Below are 23,519 nucleotides of genomic sequence, written 5' to 3'. Positions count from 1 at the left end.
TACTCTTATACTGTGACGTTACTGTTAAAGTATCTTTGAATTCCATGTATGTAAAGATTCATTGCAATTTAACAAAATGATATTCTCTTGAAGTAGGAAGTTTTGAATTGAATAACTGTGGCCTGAAAAACAACATTTGCCACTTCCAAGGGAGTTGTAATGACGAAGAACTTAGTACAAAATTACATGGCTATTTGTGTTGCCCATTAATACTGACATTTTGAGTGCTTACGTGTTTAATGCATCATTTGAATACTTTTCTTTTCAGAACTGCAGTATTAGTATTTATGACTGAGGCAGGGACTAGTACATCTCACATTTAGAAATTCTTCCTTTGCATCTGCTATGTAAAATTGGTTGCTAGGTCCAATAGCCTTGTGCTGTTAGAATCAATCATGTGAAGATCACTGGGGCAATGGTGCAGTTTAGGTGTCTTTTTCTTCAGGTATAAGTTGTTACTGACAGTCAATGTTTGAACTCACATACATGTAATGTATTTAATATTGCAATATGAACATCATTAAAATTTTAAATTGCAATTTATTTTGCCACTTTTGTGGAGAGACATCTGATCACAAAGAAGAAATTACTATAAAATATGTAGTTATGTGGAAGCCAAATTTATAAAGAGCTTCACAGATTCATGAAAGAAACACCGGAAGTAAGATTTATAGCTCTGAGAGTGTAACAGAAGTTTATCTCTTGTCACAACAAGGTGGAGACGCTGGTTCTTGATATAGAGCGTGTGTGCATTGTGCACAGTTCAGAGTGGAGATTTGGGAGCGAGAGGTAGATAAGGGAATCTTGTTCAGGGTTAGTTATGATAGAGTAAGAAAGTATAGCAGAAGGGGTTATGTTTTGGTGGGTGAGGGGTGAAGTTATGATGAGGGCAGTAAGGTTTAATGAGATGGTGATGGGCATAGAGGTAGGTGAATGAGAGGATTGGTTATCATACAGCAATGAAGTTTGAACCTAAAGTAATGTGTTCATGATGCAAGCAAGAAAGTGTATCGAAAACTGGTGGTACTGTGCCAATTATGGGAATGAAGTTTTTCATGTAAAAATTGTTACTATTTCATTGTGCTATTACTCTTCAAAAGTTGGTGGAAATGTTTAATTAAAAATAATTGTGGACACAACTCTCTCATTCAACATGTTTATGAAATATATGTAACTGAAGTGAGCGGTAGTTGAAAATTAAACTTTGTTAGCATGTTGAAATTCGATACATAAATAATCCTGTTATCAAAATTTCAGATGTGCCAAGATATGGAAAGTCATACTTTGAGGGAGATTTCCAAAGACGACTGTCGAAGGAAGGCTCTGTTGGTGAGTAAATTTGTTTAGTTCAATCACTGAATTAAGCATTTTGTAATCACTCATGGTATTTTCACTTTGAATAATTGGAATCATGGTAGATGTAACATTGAATCGGTCTTGAAATGTTGTTTCATTGGTTTAAGGACATAGTTTGTGGCAGGTATAAGAAACTATTCTTGATTATGAGGAGAGGGTTCACTTGCAGAAAGAACTCTGTTATGGGTTGATGTTTCCATCCGTGCAGGTCTGTATCTTTAGGTAAAGAACCAGGCAGAAGGTGTTAAACAGTGGAGAGTATAGAAAGCTATTGTACAAAGTTGTGGTGACATTCTTACTCATAAGTATAAAACTGTTCCATAAAGAAACATTTTAATTCTTTGTGATCCCAAAGATTTTGGGAGTTATACTGCAAGAGCATTAACTGACATTTAGTTTAAATAGTTATGTTATCTGCCAGTACTTCTGAATTTCTTTGTCATCACAAGACATGATATTTTTTAATGGGAAGAGAAGGAAGTTGTGTGAACTTGAATACATTGAATGTAAAGTATTTTAAGACGCCTGGGGGGGGGATAAAAAGCCACTTCATTTTATCCAGTGTTTCTTTATCTACGTCACTTTTTTATATTTAGATTGCTTCTGGTCCTTGTAGGATTACAATGGTGTATTGTAAAGTGGTACATTGTGAATATAAATTTACAAAATTAAGAAAAATCGAAAAGTAACTTAGGTTCCAGTAGTGATGACATGATTTAAAAAAGAAATGAGACTACTCTCATTCATAAATATTTGTTGTAATGTAAATCTGTGTAGCCTCTTGAAGGATGACAAGCAGAAAGGTTATGAATAGCAAGGACAAGCAGAAGGGTTCTATGTAGCAGAAAAGTTGAATTCATTCTCTCCTCCCTCTCTCGCTGCCTGCCTGTGTCAAGTGCAGTGCAGTGCAGTCCAGTCCATCAGTCACTTACTCTACACCTTCTTCCCCTTCCTGCCCCCCCCCCCCCCACCGTGCGCGCGTCCTTTTGTGTGTGTGTGTGTGTGTGTGTGTGTGTGTGTGTGTGTGTGTGTGTGTGTGTGTGTGTGTGTGTCGGGGGGGGGGGGGCGGGGGGGGAAGGCGGCAAGTGGCCCTACTTTTATCTTTTATGCTAGTTGTAAATGTTTTGTAAGCAGACAGATTTACAACATTTATCAAGTTTGTTTTGTACCATGCCTCATAGATTATTTTTTCCAGCAGAGTGCAACATAATGAGTGTAGTAAATTGTTTGCCTACTGCCACAGATTTGACTGATGAACAATAAACTTGTTGCAGCATAGTGACAGAGTTCAGGCATGGACTAACGTGCTATGACAGATAGTACCTTAATAATGGGAGCAATCAAGTATAGTGTAATAAGAAGATACAGAACTAGTAGTCTACATTATGCCTGAAGTCGCATGGACAAACGTGAATATGTCATTTATTTAGGAATAGTCAAACAAGAGGTTTTGGAAGATTTTTCCTTTTTATTTCTGTATCGTACAAGAGCCTTCATTGTTTAAACAATTGCTTGTATCTGGTCAGTGATAAATCGGAAAATATTTCAAACAGTGACATCTGAGGAGCTTTTTTAGGTGTCGCTTTGTAAAGGCCTTGGGGTTTATGGCTTTTATGCACTTTACTGGCATTGTAATGTGTCTTGGGTTTGAGCTGGAACCAGAATTTTTAACCTGATAAAATGTATTCACAATAGTTAACAAATATTTGCTGCCAGAAGTCAATTACATAGCACAGCTTATCATACCATTCAGCAGAACATACTCTTATACTGTGCCGTTACTGTTAAAGTATCTTTGAATTCCATGTATGTAAAGATTCATTGCAATTTAACAAAATGATATTCTCTTGAAGTAGGAAGTTTTGAATTGAATAACTGTGGCCTGAAAAACAACATTTGCCACTTCCAAGGGAGTTGTAATGACGAAGAACTTAGTACAAAATTACATGGCTATTTGTGTTGCCCATTAATACTGACATTTTGAGTGCTTACGTGTTTAATGCATCATTTGAATACTTTTCTTTTCAGAACTGCAGTATTAGTATTTATGACTGAGGCAGGGACTAGTACATCTCACATTTAGAAATTCTTCCTTTGCATCTGCTATGTAAAATTGGTTGCTAGGTCCAATAGCCTTGTGCTGTTAGAATCAATCATGTGAAGATCACTGGGGCAATGGTGCAGTTTAGGTGTCTTTTTCTTCAGGTATAAGTTGTTACTGACAGTCAATGTTTGAACTCACATACATGTAATGTATTTAATATTGCAATATGAACATCATTAAAATTTTAAATTGCAATTCATTTTGCCACTTTTGTGGAGAGACATCTGATCACAAAGAAGAAATTATTATAAAATATGTAGTTATGTGGAAGCCAAATTTATAAAGAGCTTCACAGATTCATGAAAGAAACACCGGAAGTAAGATTTATAGCTCTGAGAGTGTAACAGAAGTTTATCTCTTGTCACAACAAGGTGGAGACGCTGGTTCTCGATATAGAGCGTGTGTGCATTGTGCACAGTTCAGAGTGGAGATTTGGGAGCGAGAGGTAGATAAGGGAATCTTGTTCAGGGTTAGTTATGATAGAGTAAGAAAGTATAGCAGAAGGGGTTATGTTTTGGTGGGTGAGGGGTGAAGTTATGATGAGGGCAGTAAGGTTTAATGAGATGGTGATGGGCATAGAGGTAGGTGAATGAGAGGATTGGTTATCATGCAGCAATGAAGTTTGAACCTAAAGTAATGTGTTCATGATGCAAGCAAGAAAGTGTATCGAAAGCTGGTGGTACTGTGCCAATTATGGGAATGAAGTTTTTCATGTAAAAATTGTTACTATTTCATTGTTCTATTACTCTTCAAAAGTTGGTGGAAATGTTTAATTAAAAATAATTGTGGACACAACTCTCTCATTCAACATGTTTATGAAGTATATGTAACCGATGTGAGCGGTAGTTGAAAATCAAACTTTGTTAGCATGTTGAAATTCGATACATAAATAATCCTGTTATCAAAATTTCAGATGTGCCAAGATATGGAAAGTCATACTTTGAGGGAGATTTCCAAAGACGACTGTCGAAGGAAGGCTCTGTTGGTGAGTAAATTTGTTTAGTTCAATCACTGAATTAAGCATTTTGTAATCACTCATGGTATTTTCACTTTGAATAATTGGAATCATGGTAGATGTAACATTGAATCGGTCTTGAAATGTTGTTTCATTGGTTTAAGGACATAGTTTGTGGCAGGTATAAGAAACTATTCTTGATTATGAGGAGAGGGTTCACTTGCAGAAAGAACTCTGTTATGGGTTGATGTTTCCATCCGTGCAGGTCTGTATCTTTAGGTAAAGAACCAGGCAGAAGGTGTTAAACAGTGGAGAGTATAGAAAGCTATTGTACAAAGTTGTGGTGACATTCTTACTCATAAGTATAAAACTGTTCCATAAAGAAACATTTTAATTCTTTGTGATCCCAAAGATTTTGGGAGTTATACTGCAAGAGCATTAACTGACATTTAGTTTAAATAGTTATGTTATCTGCCAGTGCTTCTGAATTTCTTTGTCATCACAAGACATGATATTTTTTAATGGGAAGAGAAGGAAGTTGTGTGAACTTGAATACATTGAATGTAAAGTATTTTAAGACGCCTGGGGGGGGGGATAAAAAGCCACTTCATTTTATCCAGTGTTTCTTTATCTACGTCACTTTTTTATATTTAGATTGCTTCTGGTCCTTGTAGGATTACAATGGTGTATTGTAAAGTGGTACATTGTGAATATAAATTTACAAAATTAAGAAAAATCGAAAAGTAACTTAGGTTCCAGTAGTGATGACATGATTTAAAAAAGAAATGAGACTACTCTCATTCATAAATATTTGTTGTAATGTAAATCTGTGTAGCCTCTTGAAGGATGACAAGCAGAAAGGTTATGAATAGCAAGGACAAGCAGAAGGGTTCTATGTAGCAGAAAAGTTGAATTCATTCTCTCCTCCCTCTCTCGCTGCCTGCCTGTGTCAAGTGCAGTGCAGTGCAGTCCAGTCCATCAGTCACTTACTCTACACCTTCTTCCCCTTCCTGCCCCCCCCCCCCCCCCCCCCCCCCCACCGTGCGCGCGTCCTTTTGTGTGTGTGTGTGTGTGTGTGTGTGTGTGTGTGTGTGTGTGTGTGTGTGTGTGTGTGTGTCGAGGGGGGGGGGGGGGGGGGAAGGCGGCAAGTGGCCCTACTTTTATCTTTTATGCTAGTTGTAAATGTTTTGTAAGCAGACAGATTTACAACATTTATCAAGTTTGTTTTGTACCATGCCTCATAGATTATTTTTTCCAGCAGAGTGCAACATAATGAGTGTAGTAAATTGTTTGCCTACTGCCACAGATTTGACTGATGAACAATAAACTTGTTGCAGCATAGTGACAGAGTTCAGGCATGGACTAACGTGCTATGACAGATAGTACCTTAATAATGGGAGCAATCAAGTATAGTGTAATAAGAAGATACAGAACTAGTAGTCTACATTATGCCTGAAGTCGCATGGACAAACGTGAATATGTCATTTATTTAGGAATAGTCAAACAAGAGGTTTTGGAAGATTTTTCCTTTTTATTTCTGTATCGTACAAGAGCCTTCATTGTTTAAACAATTGCTTGTATCTGGTCAGTGATAAATCGGAAAATATTTCAAACAGTGACATCTGACGAGCTTTTTTAGGTGTCGCTTTGTAAAGGCCTTGGGGTTTATGGCTTTTATGCACTTTACTGGCATTGTAATGTGTCTTGGGTTTGAGCTGGAACCAGAATTTTTAACCTGATAAAATGTATTCACAATAGTTAACAAATATTTGCTGCCAGAAGTCAATTACATAGCACAGCTTATCATACCATTCAGCAGAACATACTCTTATACTGTGCCGTTACTGTTAAAGTATCTTTGAATTCCATGTATGTAAAGATTCATTGCAATTTAACAAAATGATATTCTCTTGAAGTAGGAAGTTTTGAATTGAATAACTGTGGCCTGAAAAACAACATTTGCCACTTCCAAGGGAGTTGTAATGACAAAGAACTTAGTACAAAATTACATGGCTATTTGTGTTGCCCATTAATACTGACATTTTGAGTGCTTACGTGTTTAATGCATCATTTGAATACTTTTCTTTTCAGAACTGCAGTATTAGTATTTATGACTGAGGCAGGGACTAGTACATCTCACATTTAGAAATTCTTCCTTTGCATCTGCTATGTAAAATTGGTTGCTAGGTCCAATAGCCTTGTGCTGTTAGAATCAATCATGTGAAGATCACTGGGGCAATGGTGCAGTTTAGGTGTCTTTTTCTTCAGGTATAAGTTGTTACTGACAGTCAATGTTTGAACTCACATACATGTAATGTATTTAATATTGCAATATGAACATCATTAAAATTTTAAATTGCAATTCATTTTGCCACTTTTGTGGAGAGACATCTGATCACAAAGAAGAAATTATTATAAAATATGTAGTTATGTGGAAGCCAAATTTATAAAGAGCTTCACAGATTCATGAAAGAAACACCGGAAGTAAGATTTATAGCTCTGAGAGTGTAACAGAAGTTTATCTCTTGTCACAACAAGGTGGAGACGCTGGTTCTCGATATAGAGCGTGTGTGCATTGTGCACAGTTCAGAGTGGAGATTTGGGAGCGAGAGGTAGATAAGGGAATCTTGTTCAGGGTTAGTTATGATAGAGTAAGAAAGTATAGCAGAAGGGGTTATGTTTTGGTGGGTGAGGGGTGAAGTTATGATGAGGGCAGTAAGGTTTAATGAGATGGTGATGGGCATAGAGGTAGGTGAATGAGAGGATTGGTTATCATGCAGCAATGAAGTTTGAACCTAAAGTAATGTGTTCATGATGCAAGCAAGAAAGTGTATCGAAAGCTGGTGGTACTGTGCCAATTATGGGAATGAAGTTTTTCATGTAAAAATTGTTACTATTTCATTGTTCTATTACTCTTCAAAAGTTGGTGGAAATGTTTAATTAAAAATAATTGTGGACACAACTCTCTCATTCAACATGTTTATGAAGTATATGTAACCGAAGTGAGCGGTAGTTGAAAATCAAACTTTGTTAGCATGTTGAAATTCGATACATAAATAATCCTGTTATCAAAATTTCAGATGTGCCAAGATATGGAAAGTCATACTTTGAGGGAGATTTCCAAAGACGACTGTCGAAGGAAGGCTCTGTTGGTGAGTAAATTTGTTTAGTTCAATCACTGAATTAAGCATTTTGTAATCACTCATGGTATTTTCACTTTGAATAATTGGAATCATGGTAGATGTAACATTGAATCGGTCTTGAAATGTTGTTTCATTGGTTTAAGGACATAGTTTGTGGCAGGTATAAGAAACTATTCTTGATTATGAGGAGAGGGTTCACTTGCAGAAAGAACTCTGTTATGGGTTGATGTTTCCATCCGTGCAGGTCTGTATCTTTAGGTAAAGAACCAGGCAGAAGGTGTTAAACAGTGGAGAGTATAGAAAGCTATTGTACAAAGTTGTGGTGACATTGTTACTCATAAGTATAAAACTGTTCCATAAAGAAACATTTTAATTCTTTGTGATCCCAAAGATTTTGGGAGTTATACTGCAAGAGCATTAACTGACATTTAGTTTAAATAGTTATGTTATCTGCCAGTGCTTCTGAATTTCTTTGTCATCACAAGACATGATATTTTTTAATGGGAAGAGAAGGAAGTTGTGTGAACTTGAATACATTGAATGTAAAGTATTTTAAGACGCCTGGGGGGGGGGGGATAAAAAGCCACTTCATTTTATCCAGTGTTTCTTTATCTACGTCACTTTTTTATATTTAGATTGCTTCTGGTCCTTGTAGGATTACAATGGTGTATTGTAAAGTGGTACATTGTGAATATAAATTTACAAAATTAAGAAAAATCGAAAAGTAACTTAGGTTCCAGTAGTGATGACATGATTTAAAAAAGAAATGAGACTACTCTCATTCATAAATATTTGTTGTAATGTAAATCTGTGTAGCCTCTTGAAGGATGACAAGCAGAAAGGTTATGAATAGCAAGGACAAGCAGAAGGGTTCTATGTAGCAGAAAAGTTGAATTCATTCTCTCCTCCCTCTCTCGCTGCCTGCCTGTGTCAAGTGCAGTGCAGTGCAGTCCAGTCCATCAGTCACTTACTCTACACCTTCTTCCCCTTCCTGCCCCCCCCCCCCCCCCCCCCCCCCACCGTGCGCGCGTCCTTTTGTGTGTGTGTGTGTGTGTGTGTGTGTGTGTGTGTGTCGGGGGGGGGGAGGGGGGAAGGCGGCAAGTGGCCCTACTTTTATCTTTTATGCTAGTTGTAAATGTTTTGTAAGCAGACAGATTTACAACATTTATCAAGTTTGTTTTGTACCATGCCTCATAGATTATTTTTTCCAGCAGAGTGCAACATAATGAGTGTAGTAAATTGTTTGCCTACTGCCACAGATTTGACTGATGAACAATAAACTTGTTGCAGCATAGTGACAGAGTTCAGGCATGGACTAACGTGCTATGACAGATAGTACCTTAATAATGGGAGCAATCAAGTATAGTGTAATAAGAAGATACAGAACTAGTAGTCTACATTATGCCTGAAGTCGCATGGACAAACGTGAATATGTCATTTATTTAGGAATAGTCAAACAAGAGGTTTTGGAAGATTTTTCCTTTTTATTTCTGTATCGTACAAGAGCCTTCATTGTTTAAACAATTGCTTGTATCTGGTCAGTGATAAATCGGAAAATATTTCAAACAGTGACATCTGACGAGCTTTTTTAGGTGTCGCTTTGTAAAGACCTTGGGGTTTATGGCTTTTATGCACTTTACTGGCATTGTAATGTGTCTTGGGTTTGAGCTGGAACCAGAATTTTTAACCTGATAAAATGTATTCACAATAGTTAACAAATATTTGCTGCCAGAAGTCAATTACATAGCACAGCTTATCATACCATTCAGCAGAACATACTCTTATACTGTGACGTTACTGTTAAAGTATCTTTGAATTCCATGTATGTAAAGATTCATTGCAATTTAACAAAATGATATTCTCTTGAAGTAGGAAGTTTTGAATTGAATAACTGTGGCCTGAAAAACAACATTTGCCACTTCCAAGGGAGTTGTAATGACGAAGAACTTAGTACAAAATTACATGGCTATTTGTGTTGCCCATTAATACTGACATTTTGAGTGCTTACGTGTTTAATGCATCATTTGAATACTTTTCTTTTCAGAACTGCAGTATTAGTATTTATGACTGAGGCAGGGACTAGTACATCTCACATTTAGAAATTCTTCCTTTGCATCTGCTATGTAAAATTGGTTGCTAGGTCCAATAGCCTTGTGCTGTTAGAATCAATCATGTGAAGATCACTGGGGCAATGGTGCAGTTTAGGTGTCTTTTTCTTCAGGTATAAGTTGTTACTGACAGTCAATGTTTGAACTCACATACATGTAATGTATTTAATATTGCAATATGAACATCATTAAAATTTTAAATTGCAATTCATTTTGCCACTTTTGTGGAGAGACATCTGATCACAAAGAAGAAATTATTATAAAATATGTAGTTATGTGGAAGCCAAATTTATAAAGAGCTTCACAGATTCATGAAAGAAACACCGGAAGTAAGATTTATAGCTCTGAGAGTGTAACAGAAGTTTATCTCTTGTCACAACAAGGTGGAGACGCTGGTTCTCGATATAGAGCGTGTGTGCATTGTGCACAGTTCAGAGTGGAGATTTGGGAGCGAGAGGTAGATAAGGGAATCTTGTTCAGGGTTAGTTATGATAGAGTAAGAAAGTATAGCAGAAGGGGTTATGTTTTGGTGGGTGAGGGGTGAAGTTATGATGAGGGCAGTAAGGTTTAATGAGATGGTGATGGGCATAGAGGTAGGTGAATGAGAGGATTGGTTATCATGCAGCAATGAAGTTTGAACCTAAAGTAATGTGTTCATGATGCAAGCAAGAAAGTGTATCGAAAACTGGTGGTACTGTGCCAATTATGGGAATGAAGTTTTTCATGTAAAAATTGTTACTATTTCATTGTGCTATTACTCTTCAAAAGTTGGTGGAAATGTTTAATTAAAAATAATTGTGGACACAACTCTCTCATTCAACATGTTTATGAAATATATGTAACTGAAGTGAGCGGTAGTTGAAAATTAAACTTTGTTAGCATGTTGAAATTCGATACATAAATAATCCTGTTATCAAAATTTCAGATGTGCCAAGATATGGAAAGTCATACTTTGAGGGAGATTTCCAAAGACGACTGTCGAAGGAAGGCTCTGTTGGTGAGTAAATTTGTTTAGTTCAATCACTGAATTAAGCATTTTGTAATCACTCATGGTATTTTCACTTTGAATAATTGGAATCATGGTAGATGTAACATTGAATCGGTCTTGAAATGTTGTTTCATTGGTTTAAGGACATAGTTTGTGGCAGGTATAAGAAACTATTCTTGATTATGAGGAGAGGGTTCACTTGCAGAAAGAACTCTGTTATGGGTTGATGTTTCCATCCGTGCAGGTCTGTATCTTTAGGTAAAGAACCAGGCAGAAGGTGTTAAACAGTGGAGAGTATAGAAAGCTATTGTACAAAGTTGTGGTGACATTCTTACTCATAAGTATAAAACTGTTCCATAAAGAAACATTTTAATTCTTTGTGATCCCAAAGATTTTGGGAGTTATACTGCAAGAGCATTAACTGACATTTAGTTTAAATAGTTATGTTATCTGCCAGTGCTTCTGAATTTCTTTGTCATCACAAGACATGATATTTTTTAATGGGAAGAGAAGGAAGTTGTGTGAACTTGAATACATTGAATGTAAAGTATTTTAAGACGCCTGGGGGGGGATAAAAAGCCACTTCATTTTATCTAGTGTTTCTTTATCTACGTCACTTTTTTATATTTAGATTGCTTCTGGTCCTTGTAGGATTACAATGGTGTATTGTAAAGTGGTACATTGTGAATATAAATTTACAAAATTAAGAAAAATCGAAAAGTAACTTAGGTTCCAGTAGTGATGACATGATTTAAAAAAGAAATGAGACTACTCTCATTCATAAATATTTGTTGTAATGTAAATCTGTGTAGCCTCTTGAAGGATGACAAGCAGAAAGGTTATGAATAGCAAGGACAAGCAGAAGGGTTCTATGTAGCAGAAAAGTTGAATTCATTCTCTCCTCCCTCTCTCGCTGCCTGCCTGTGTCAAGTGCAGTGCAGTGCAGTCCAGTCCATCAGTCACTTACTCTACACCTTCTTCCCCTTCCTGCCCCCCCCCCCCCCCCCACCGTGCGCGCGTCCTTTTGTGTGTGTGTGTGTGTGTGTGTGTGTGTGTGTGTCGGGGGGGGGAGGGGGGAAGGCGGCAAGTGGCCCTACTTTTATCTTTTATGCTAGTTGTAAATGTTTTGTAAGCAGACAGATTTACAACATTTATCAAGTTTGTTTTGTACCATGCCTCATAGATTATTTTTTCCAGCAGAGTGCAACATAATGAGTGTAGTAAATTGTTTGCCTACTGCCACAGATTTGACTGATGAACAATAAACTTGTTGCAGCATAGTGACAGAGTTCAGGCATGGACTAACGTGCTATGACAGATAGTACCTTAATAATGGGAGCAATCAAGTATAGTGTAATAAGAAGATACAGAACTAGTAGTCTACATTATGCCTGAAGTCGCATGGACAAACGTGAATATGTCATTTATTTAGGAATAGTCAAACAAGAGGTTTTGGAAGATTTTTCCTTTTTATTTCTGTATCGTACAAGAGCCTTCATTGTTTAAACAATTGCTTGTATCTGGTCAGTGATAAATCGGAAAATATTTCAAACAGTGACATCTGACGAGCTTTTTTAGGTGTCGCTTTGTAAAGGCCTTGGGGTTTATGGCTTTTATGCACTTTACTGGCATTGTAATGTGTCTTGGGTTTGAGCTGGAACCAGAATTTTTAACCTGATAAAATGTATTCACAATAGTTAACAAATATTTGCTGCCAGAAGTCAATTACATAGCACAGCTTATCATACCATTCAGCAGAACATACTCTTATACTGTGACGTTACTGTTAAAGTATCTTTGAATTCCATGTATGTAAAGATTCATTGCAATTTAACAAAATGATATTCTCTTGAAGTAGGAAGTTTTGAATTGAATAACTGTGGCCTGAAAAACAACATTTGCCACTTCCAAGGGAGTTGTAATGACGAAGAACTTAGTACAAAATTACATGGCTATTTGTGTTGCCCATTAATACTGACATTTTGAGTGCTTACGTGTTTAATGCATCATTTGAATACTTTTCTTTTCAGAACTGCAGTATTAGTATTTATGACTGAGGCAGGGACTAGTACATCTCACATTTAGAAATTCTTCCTTTGCATCTGCTATGTAAAATTGGTTGCTAGGTCCAATAGCCTTGTGCTGTTAGAATCAATCATGTGAAGATCACTGGGGCAATGGTGCAGTTTAGGTGTCTTTTTCTTCAGGTATAAGTTGTTACTGACAGTCAATGTTTGAACTCACATACATGTAATGTATTTAATATTGCAATATGAACATCATTAAAATTTTAAATTGCAATTCATTTTGCCACTTTTGTGGAGAGACATCTGATCACAAAGAAGAAATTATTATAAAATATGTAGTTATGTGGAAGCCAAATTTATAAAGAGCTTCACAGATTCATGAAAGAAACACCGGAAGTAAGATTTATAGCTCTGAGAGTGTAACAGAAGTTTATCTCTTGTCACAACAAGGTGGAGACGCTGGTTCTCGATATAGAGCGTGTGTGCATTGTGCACAGTTCAGAGTGGAGATTTGGGAGTGAGAGGTAGATAAGGGAATCTTGTTCAGGGTTAGTTATGATAGAGTAAGAAAGTATAGCAGAAGGGGTTATGTTTTGGTGGGTGAGGGGTGAAGTTATGATGAGGGCAGTAAGGTTTAATGAGATGGTGATGGGCATAGAGGTAGGTGAATGAGAGGATTGGTTATCATGCAGCAATGAAGTTTGAACCTAAAGTAATGTGTTCATGATGCAAGCAAGAAAGTGTATCGAAAACTGGTGGTACTGTGCCAATTATGGGAATGAAGTTTTTCATGTAAAAATTGTTACTATTTCATTGTGCTATTACTCTTCAAAAGTTGGTGGAAATGTTTAATTAAAAATAATTGTGGACACAACTCTCTCATTCAACATGTTTATGAAGTATATGTAACTGAAGTGAGCGGTAGTTGAAAATTAAACTTTGTTAGCATGTTGAAATTCGATACATAAATAATCCTGTTATCAAAATTTCAGATGTGCCAAGATATGGAAAGTCATACTTTGAGGGAGATTTCCAAAGACGACTGGCGAAGGAAGGCTCTGTTGGTGAGTAAATTTGTTTAGTTCAGTCACTGAATTAAGCATTTTGTAATCACTCATGGTATTTTCACTTTGAATAATTGGAATCATGGTAGATGTAACATTGAATCGGTCTTGAAATGTTGTTTCATTGGTTTAAGGACATAGTTTGTGGCAGGTATAAGAAACTATTCTTGATTATGAGGAGAGGGTTCACTTGCAGAAAGAACTCTGTTATGGGTTGATGTTTCCATCCGTGCAGGTCTGTATCTTTAGGTAAAGAACCAGGCAGAAGGTGTTAAACAGTGGAGAGTATAGAAAGCTATTGTACAAAGTTGTGGTGACATTGTTACTCATAAGTATAAAACTGTTCCATAAAGAAACATTTTAATTCTTTGTGATCCCAAAGATTTTGGGAGTTATACTGCAAGAGCATTAACTGACATTTAGTTTAAATAGTTATGTTATCTGCCAGTACTTCTGAATTTCTTTGTCATCACAAGACATGATATTTTTTAATGGGAAGAGAAGGAAGTTGTGTGAACTTGAATACATTGAATGTAAAGTATTTTAAGACGCCTGGGGGGGGGATAAAAAGCCACTTCATTTTATCCAGTGTTTCTTTATCTACGTCACTTTTTTATATTTAGATTGCTTCTGGTCCTTGTAGGATTACAATGGTGTATTGTAAAGTGGTACATTGTGAATATAAATTTACAAAATTAAGAAAAATCGAAAAGTAACTTAGGTTCCAGTAGTGATGACATGATTTAAAAAAGAAATGAGACTACTCTCATTCATAAATATTTGTTGTAATGTAAATCTGTGTAGCCTCTTGAAGGATGACAAGCAGAAAGGTTATGAATAGCAAGGACAAGCAGAAGGGTTCTATGTAGCAGAAAAGTTGAATTCATTCTCTCCTCCCTCTCTCGCTGCCTGCCTGTGTCAAGTGCAGTGCAGTGCAGTCCAGTCCATCAGTCACTTACTCTACACCTTCTTCCCCTTCCTGCCCCCCCCCCCACCGTGCGCGCGTCCTTTTGTGTGTGTGTGTGTGTGTGTGTGTGTGTGTGTGTGTGTGTGTGTGTGTCGGGGGGGGGGGGGGGCGGGGGGGGAAGGCGGCAAGTGGCCCTACTTTTATCTTTTATGCTAGTTGTAAATGTTTTGTAAGCAGACAGATTTACAACATTTATCAAGTTTGTTTTGTACCATGCCTCATAGATTATTTTTTCCAGCAGAGTGCAACATAATGAGTGTAGTAAATTGTTTGCCTACTGCCACAGATTTGACTGATGAACAATAAACTTGTTGCAGCATAGTGACAGAGTTCAGGCATGGACTAACGTGCTATGACAGATAGTACCTTAATAATGGGAGCAATCAAGTATAGTGTAATAAGAAGATACAGAACTAGTAGTCTACATTATGCCTGAAGTCGCATGGACAAACGTGAATATGTCATTTATTTAGGAATAGTCAAACAAGAGGTTTTGGAAGATTTTTCCTTTTTATTTCTGTATCGTACAAGAGCCTTCATTGTTTAAACAATTGCTTGTATCTGGTCAGTGATAAATCGGAAAATATTTCAAACAGTGACATCTGACGAGCTTTTTTAGGTGTCGCTTTGTAAAGGCCTTGGGGTTTATGGCTTTTATGCACTTTACTGGCATTGTAATGTGTCTTGGGTTTGAGCTGGAACCAGAATTTTTAACCTGATAAAATGTATTCACAATAGTTAACAAATATTTGCTGCCAGAAGTCAATTACATAGCACAGCTTATCATACCATTCAGCAGAACATACTCTTATACTGTGACGTTACTGTTAAAGTATCTTTGAATTCCATGTATGTAAAGATTCATTGCAATTTAACAAAATGATATTCTCTTGAAGTAGGAAGTTTTGAATTGAATAACTGTGGCCTGAAAAACAACATTTGCCACTTCCAAGGGAGTTGTAATGACGAAGAACTTAGTACAAAATTACATGGCTATTTGTGTTGCCCATTAATACTGACATTTTGAGTGCTTACGTGTTTAATGCATCATTTGAATACTTTTCTTTTCAGAACTGCAGTATTAGTATTTATGACTGAGGCAGGGACTAGTACATCTCACATTTAGAAATTCTTCCTTTGCATCTGCTATGTAAAATTGGTTGCTAGGTCCAATAGCCTTGTGCTGTTAGAATCAATCATGTGAAGATCACTGGGGCAATGGTGCAGTTTAGGTGTCTTTTTCTTCAGGTATAAGTTGTTACTGACAGTCAATGTTTGAACTCACATACATGTAATGTATTTAATATTGCAATATGAACATCATTAAAATTTTAAATTGCAATTCATTTTGCCACTTTTGTGGAGAGACATCTGATCACAAAGAAGAAATTACTATAAAATATGTAGTTATGTGGAAGCCAAATTTATAAAGAGCTTCACAGATTCATGAAAGAAACACCGGAAGTAAGATTTATAGCTCTGAGAGTGTAACAGAAGTTTATCTCTTGTCACAACAAGGTGGAGACGCTGGTTCTCGATATAGAGCGTGTGTGCATTGTGCACAGTTCAGAGTGGAGATTTGGGAGCGAGAGGTAGATAAGGGAATCTTGTTCAGGGTTAGTTATGATAGAGTAAGAAAGTATAGCAGAAGGGGTTATGTTTTGGTGGGTGAGGGGTGAAGTTATGATGAGGGCAGTAAGGTTTAATGAGATGGTGATGGGCATAGAGGTAGGTGAATGAGAGGATTGGTTATCATACAGCAATGAAGTTTGAACCTAAGGTAATGTGTTCATGATGCAAGCAAAAAAGTGTATCGAAAACTGGTGGTACTGTGCCAATTATGGGAATGAAGTTTTTCACGTAAAAATTGTTACTATTTCATTGTGCTATTACTCTTCAAAAGTTGGTGGAAATGTTTAATTAAAAATAATTGTGGACACAACTCTCTCATTCAACATGTTTATGAAATATATGTAACTGAAGTGAGCGGTAGTTGAAAATTAAACTTTGTTAGCATGTTGAAATTCGATACATAAATAATCCTGTTATCAAAATTTCAGATGTGCCAAGATATGGAAAGTCATACTTTGAGGGAGATTTCCAAAGACGACTGTCGAAGGAAGGCTCTGTTGGTGAGTAAATTTGTTTAGTTCAATCACTGAATTAAGCATTTTGTAATCACTCATGGTATTTTCACTTTGAATAATTGGAATCATGGTAGATGTAACATTGAATCGGTCTTGAAATGTTGTTTCATTGGTTTAAGGACATAGTTTGTGGCAGGTATAAGAAACTATTCTTGATTATGAGGAGAGGGTTCACTTGCAGAAAGAACTCTGTTATGGGTTGATGTTTCCATCCGTGCAGGTCTGTATCTTTAGGTAAAGAACCAGGCAGAAGGTGTTAAACAGTGGAGAGTATAGAAAGCTATTGTACAAAGTTGTGGTGACATTGTTACTCATAAGTATAAAACTGTTCCATAAAGAAACATTTTAATTCTTTGTGATCCCAAAGATTTTGGGAGTTATACTGCAAGAGCATTAACTGACATTTAGTTTAAATAGTTATGTTATCTGCCAGTGCTTCTGAATTTCTTTGTCATCACAAGACATGATATTTTTTAATGGGAAGAGAAGGAAGTTGTGTGAACTTGAATACATTGAATGTAAAGTATTTTAAGACGCCTGGGGGGGGATAAAAAGCCACTTCATTTTATCCAGTGTTTCTTTATCTACGTCACTTTTTTATATTTAGATTGCTTCTGGTCCTTGTAGGATTACAATGGTGTATTGTAAAGTGGTACATTGTGAATATAAATTTACAAAATTAAGAAAAATCGAAAAGTAACTTAGGTTCCAGTAGTGATGACATGATTTAAAAAAGAAATGAGACTACTCTCATTCATAAATATTTGTTGTAATGTAAATCTGTGTAGCCTCTTGAAGGATGACAAGCAGAAAGGTTATGAATAGCAAGGACAAGCAGAAGGGTTCTATGTAGCAGAAAAGTTGAATTCATTCTCTCCTCCCTCTCTCGCTGCCTGCCTGTGTCAAGTGCAGTGCAGTGCAGTCCAGTCCATCAGTCACTTACTCTACACCTTCTTCCCCTTCCTGCCCCCCCCCCCCCCCATGCGCGCGTCCTTTTGTGTGTGTGTGTGTGTGTGTGTGTGTGTGTGTGTGTGTGTGTGTGTGTGTGTGTGTGTGTGTCGGGAGGGGGGGGGGGGGGGAAGGCGGCAAGTGGCCCTACTTTTATCTTTTATGCTAGTTGTAAATGTTTTGTAAGCAGACAGATTTACAACATTTATCAAGTTTGTTTTGTACCATGCCTCATAGATTATTTTTTCCAGCAGAGTGCAACATAATGAGTGTAGTAAATTGTTTGCCTACTGCCACAGATTTGACTGATGAACAATAAACTTGTTGCAGCATAGTGACAGAGTTCAGGCATGGACTAACGTGCTATGACAGATAGTACCTTAATAATGGGAGCAATCAAGTATAGTGTAATAAGAAGATACAGAACTAGTAGTCTACATTATGCCTGAAGTCGCATGGACAAACGTGAATATGTCATTTATTTAGGAATAGTCAAACAAGAGGTTTTGGAAGATTTTTCCTTTTTATTTCTGTATCGTACAAGAGCCTTCATTGTTTAAACAATTGCTTGTATCTGGTCAGTGATAAATCGGAAAATATTTCAAACAGTGACATCTGACGAGCTTTTTTAGGTGTCGCTTTGTAAAGGCCTTGGGGTTTATGGCTTTTATGCACTTTACTGGCATTGTAATGTGTCTTGGGTTTGAGCTGGAACCAGAATTTTTAACCTGATAAAATGTATTCACAATAGTTAACAAATATTTGCTGCCAGAAGTCAATTACATAGCACAGCTTATCATACCATTCAGCAGAACATACTCTTATACTGTGATGTTACTGTTAAAGTATCTTTGAATTCCATGTATGTAAAGATTCATTGCAATTTAACAAAATGATATTCTCTTGAAGTAGGAAGTTTTGAATTGAATAACTGTGGCCTGAAAAACAACATTTGCCACTTCCAAGGGAGTTGTAATGACGAAGAACTTAGTACAAAATTACATGGCTATTTGTGTTGCCCATTAATACTGACATTTTGAGTGCTTACGTGTTTAATGCATCATTTGAATACTTTTCTTTTCAGAACTGCAGTATTAGTATTTATGACTGAGGCAGGGACTAGTACATCTCACATTTAGAAATTCTTCCTTTGCATCTGCTATGTAAAATTGGTTGCTAGGTCCAATAGCCTTGTGCTGTTAGAATCAATCATGTGAAGATCACTGGGGCAATGGTGCAGTTTAGGTGTCTTTTTCTTCAGGTATAAGTTGTTACTGACAGTCAATGTTTGAACTCACATACATGTAATGTATTTAATATTGCAATATGAACATCATTAAAATTTTAAATTGCAATTCATTTTGCCACTTTTGTGGAGAGACATCTGATCACAAAGAAGAAATTATTATAAAATATGTAGTTATGTGGAAGCCAAATTTATAAAGAGCTTCACAGATTCATGAAAGAAACACCGGAAGTAAGATTTATAGCTCTGAGAGTGTAACAGAAGTTTATCTCTTGTCACAACAAGGTGGAGACGCTGGTTCTCGATATAGAGCGTGTGTGCATTGTGCACAGTTCAGAGTGGAGATTTGGGAGCGAGAGGTAGATAAGGGAATCTTGTTCAGGGTTAGTTATGATAGATTGGCTTGTGGGGTGGGGGAGTGAAGTTATGATGAGGGCAGTAAGGTTTAATGAGACGGTGATGGGCATAGAGGTAGGTGGATAAGAGGATTGGTTATCATACAGCAATGAAGTTTGATCTTAAAGTAGGGTTCACTGAATAGTAATTCATTCATGGTGCTTGCAAGAAAGTGTATCGTAAACTGGTGGTAGTGTGCCAATTATTGGAATGAAGTTTTTCATGTTACATTGTTACTATTTCATTGTGCTATTACTCTTCAAAAGTTGGTGGCAATGTTTAATTAAAAATAACTGTGGACACAACTCTCTCATTCAACATGTTTATGAAGTATATGTAACTGAAGTGAGCGGTAGTTGAAAATTAAACTTTGTTAGCATGTTGAAATTTGATACATAAATAATCCTGTTACCAAAATTTCAGATGTGCCAAGATATGGAAAGTCATACTTTGAGGGAGATTTCCAAAGACGACTGTCGAAGGAAGGCTCTGTTGGTGAGTAAATTTGTTTAGTTCAGTCACTGAATTAAGCATTTTGTAATCACTCATGGTATTTTCACTTTGAATAATTGGAATCATGGTAGATGTAACATTGAATCGGTCTTGAAATGTTGTTTCATTGGTTTAAGAACATAGTTTGTGGCAGGTATAAGAAATTATTCTTGATTATGAGGAGAGGGTTCACTTGCAGAAAGAACTCTGTTATGGGTTGATGTTTCCATCCGTGCAGGTCTGTATCTTTAGGTAAAGAACCAGGCAGAAGGTGTTAAACAGTGGAGAGTATAGGAAGCTATTGTACAAAGTTTGTGGTGACATTCTTACTCATAGGTATAAAACTATTCCGTAAAGAAACATTTTAATTCTTTTGTATCCATAAGATTTTGGGAGTTATACTGCAAGAGCATTAACTGACATTTAGTTTAAATTGTTATGTTATCTGCCAGTGCTTCTGAATTTCTTTGCCATCACAAGACATGATATTTTTTAATCGGAAGAGAAGGAAGTTGTGTGAACTTGAATACATTGAATGTAAAGTATTTTAAGATGCCTGGGGGGGGGGGGGGGGAAATAAAAGAAAAAGCCACTTCATTTTATCCAGTGTTTCATTTGTGACTGTATTACATTCGTAAAATAAAGAACAACCGCCTTAAGTCACAATCATGCTTTTATATCAATGCACAGTGCGTTTCGTTCCATGGGTGCTCATCTATAGCTGTTTTGACAGTCCACATCAATTTTTTTTCAGATTTAGATTGCTTCTGGTCCTGTTATGATTGCAATGGTGCATTACGAAGTGGTGCATTGTGAATATAAATTTACAAAATTAAGGAAAATTGAAAAAGAACTTGGTTTCCAGTAGTGCAGACATGATTTAAAAGAAAAAGAGAGAGAGAGAGAGAGAGAGAGAGAGAGAGAGAGAGAGAGAGAGAGAGAGAGAGAGAGAACTCTCATACTTAAATATTTGTTGTAACGTAGAAACAGCAGAGCTCCTATATATCCTCTTGGAAGATGACAAGCAGAAATTTTATGAATGGCAGTGACAAGCAGCGGATCGCTAGACTACAATTCAAGCAAGTCGTATTAATGAATTTTTATTACAGTAAGATAAATGACAATACTTAACTGTGAAAAATTTACAATGAGATATCGCAAGCAAAGGGTGACATGAAACACAACCAGTCTCTTTAGTATATACAATTTGTAACACAAGAGAAGAAATACAGTTCCTAAGTCACTGCAATAGAGCTCGTAGAACGGCTAGTCTTTAACTGGGCCATGGCCAGCCCGTGGCACTTATGTGCTCTTTGTGTAGATGCCGCTGCTGTCTCGTCGTCGTCCTAGACAGGGGTCAGTCAGCGTACTATTGGCTGACGTCTTCTCCACAGCCCTCTCTGCTCTAACATTCTTGACCACGTGTTGTATTGTCGCACAACATCAGCATGCCACATCTCGTCTGGTGCATCAGGAGTTATCAGCTGCAGATAAGAGCAATGGTAACGTTACCAGTGACAGTGCCACGAAATCAAAGTACCTGAACACGGTTTTGTTGTGTCTTACCCACTCGTCAACTATGGGGTGCCTTGGAAACTTGCTTTGTTGGATCCCTAGACAACAATTCAAGCAAACTGTATTAATGAATTTTTATTACAGTAAGATAAATAACAATACTTAACTTTGAGAAATTTACAGTGAGATGTTGCAAGCAAAGGATGACATGAAACACAAGCAATGTCTTCAGTATATACAATTTGTAACACAAGAGAAGAAATACAGTTCCTAGGTTGCTGCTATAGAGCATGTAGAATGGCTAGTTTTCAACTGAGCTGCGGCCAGGCGGCGTGGCACTTATGTCCTCTTTGTGTAGTTGGCGCTGCTGTTTTGTTGTCATCCTAGACAGGGTTCGGTCAGCGTACTATTGGCTGACGTCTTCTCCACAGCCCTCTCTGCTCTAACGGTTTTGACCAACATGCTGATACTTGACGTTACGCCGCAACATTCCACCCCTCAAAGCGATGGACCATCGTTGTATTCATAGCTCGACAATGGCAGGAGAGCAGTAGTGTGGATGCTGTGCTGGACCGGAATCTGTGGCTACAGGCTACATCAGGCTTCCGGTTGTACACTGCCATCTGGCCTTTGCTCTGTCAGAAGAGTCCCCCGGAAAATGACCAGCAGGGTACGCGTCCACCTCCTGAGGACCATAACCAGATGTAGAAGGTGTCAGCTGCAACGGCGTCGTCAGGTCTAGCTCCATTGGTAGGCCGAGAGGAGGCAGAGGCTCAGACTCCATTGGGGGATCCCGCGGTGTTGTGATGACACCTTCTGGTGGCTGCGGTGGCCGCGCTGTCCTCGAGATCCATGAGTCTGGGGGGAGAGACACAGATGGATCACCGTGCACATGACAGTGACGAATTTGATTGTGATGTCGGCGCTGCAATCTGTCTGGGTCTGATAGGAGATAAATGCATGTGCTGCTTCACGCGCGCCTTCTGCTACTGCTAAAAACCTTGTAAAACACAATATCATGCAGCGCGAAACGTTACTTGTGGCCTTCCTTTGGTACCGGATGCTGAGGAGGGTGGAGCAGTGTCCGATGGTGGCGGCCGTGAAGAAATTCTGCTGGCGATGGTCCATCTCATGGATGCGAATGATAGGAGGCAATAAAAAGTTGCAATTCATGCTCCCTGATTTGTGCAGTGTGAAGTATGGCCATCTGCTGCTTGAAGGTCCTGACGCAAACCTTCAGGGCAAAAAATAGAGGGCAACACCTGAATTGTGCTGCATGATGCTGTCAAGGTCATTGGCACAGCAAAGGGAAACTTGCGATAAGAGTCTACCACAATCATCCAACGAGTGTTCTGAAAAGATCTCGCAAAGTCTATGTGCACACTTTGTCATGATGATTGCCACTTAGGCCAGCAGAAAATTTTTGTGGTGGAATGGACTGATTTTCCTTACAAGTGTGACACTGTGATGTCCTCTGTTCTTTTTGGGTGTCCATACGCTGCTATGTACAGTGGCGATGCACTAACTGTATTGTACGAACAATCCCCCCGTGTCCTTGGTGAAGTAACTGCAACACTCCGCCCCCCCCCCCCCCCCCAAAGCTTTGGGGATCAACACACATGACTGTCCACTGTCATTTCAAACAAGAATCACACCTTCCTGTATAGCGAGGCTATGCCGAAGTCCAAAGTATCGGCGCACTACAGCATTCTTCATGCTATACAGTGAGCGAGACCAAGTTGTATGAATGTGTTTTAGCAAAATGTTCAAACCTGAATCAGTTTCTGTGGCCTGTGCAATTTTCCTATAGTTCAGAGGAAAGGATTGAAGCAATTCAGAATCCTGAGCATTCCATATCAGGGCCAACCAGAAGACATGAAAGTGCATCTGCATTGCCATGTTGGGCTGTCTGACGACATACAATCTCGTACTGGTATGGAGACAACAACAAAGACCATCTTTGCAATTTTAGGGCAGTTCATACAGGAACTGGCTTGTGATCTATTACTAAGTAGAATATCCTGTCATACAAATAGTGGTGGAATTTGGTGACACCATACACA

The 23,519-nt window shown here is 37.7% G+C and overlaps 1 protein-coding gene across 1 annotated transcript in view; it reads left to right on the top strand.

Moving 5' to 3' along the window:
* Positions 1–23,519, top strand: part of LOC124555878 (delta(14)-sterol reductase LBR-like) — a 147,418-nt gene that overhangs the window by 2,263 nt on the left and 121,636 nt on the right. The window contains exons 3-9 of the mRNA XM_047129940.1: positions 1,258–1,329; positions 4,374–4,445; positions 7,496–7,567; positions 10,592–10,663; positions 13,674–13,745; positions 16,773–16,844; positions 19,873–19,944. Of these exons, the coding sequence (XP_046985896.1) occupies positions 1,258–1,329; positions 4,374–4,445; positions 7,496–7,567; positions 10,592–10,663; positions 13,674–13,745; positions 16,773–16,844; positions 19,873–19,944 (504 nt within the window). The remainder of the gene's footprint in view (positions 1–1,257; positions 1,330–4,373; positions 4,446–7,495; positions 7,568–10,591; positions 10,664–13,673; positions 13,746–16,772; positions 16,845–19,872; positions 19,945–23,519) is intronic.

The sequence above is a fragment of the Schistocerca americana genome, chromosome X, assembly GCF_021461395.2.
Source record: "Schistocerca americana isolate TAMUIC-IGC-003095 chromosome X, iqSchAmer2.1, whole genome shotgun sequence".
In the NCBI taxonomy this organism is placed as follows: domain Eukaryota; kingdom Metazoa; phylum Arthropoda; class Insecta; order Orthoptera; family Acrididae; genus Schistocerca; species Schistocerca americana.
Note: the sequence above shows the minus strand (reverse complement) of the source record. Positions and strands in the feature narration are given on the sequence as shown.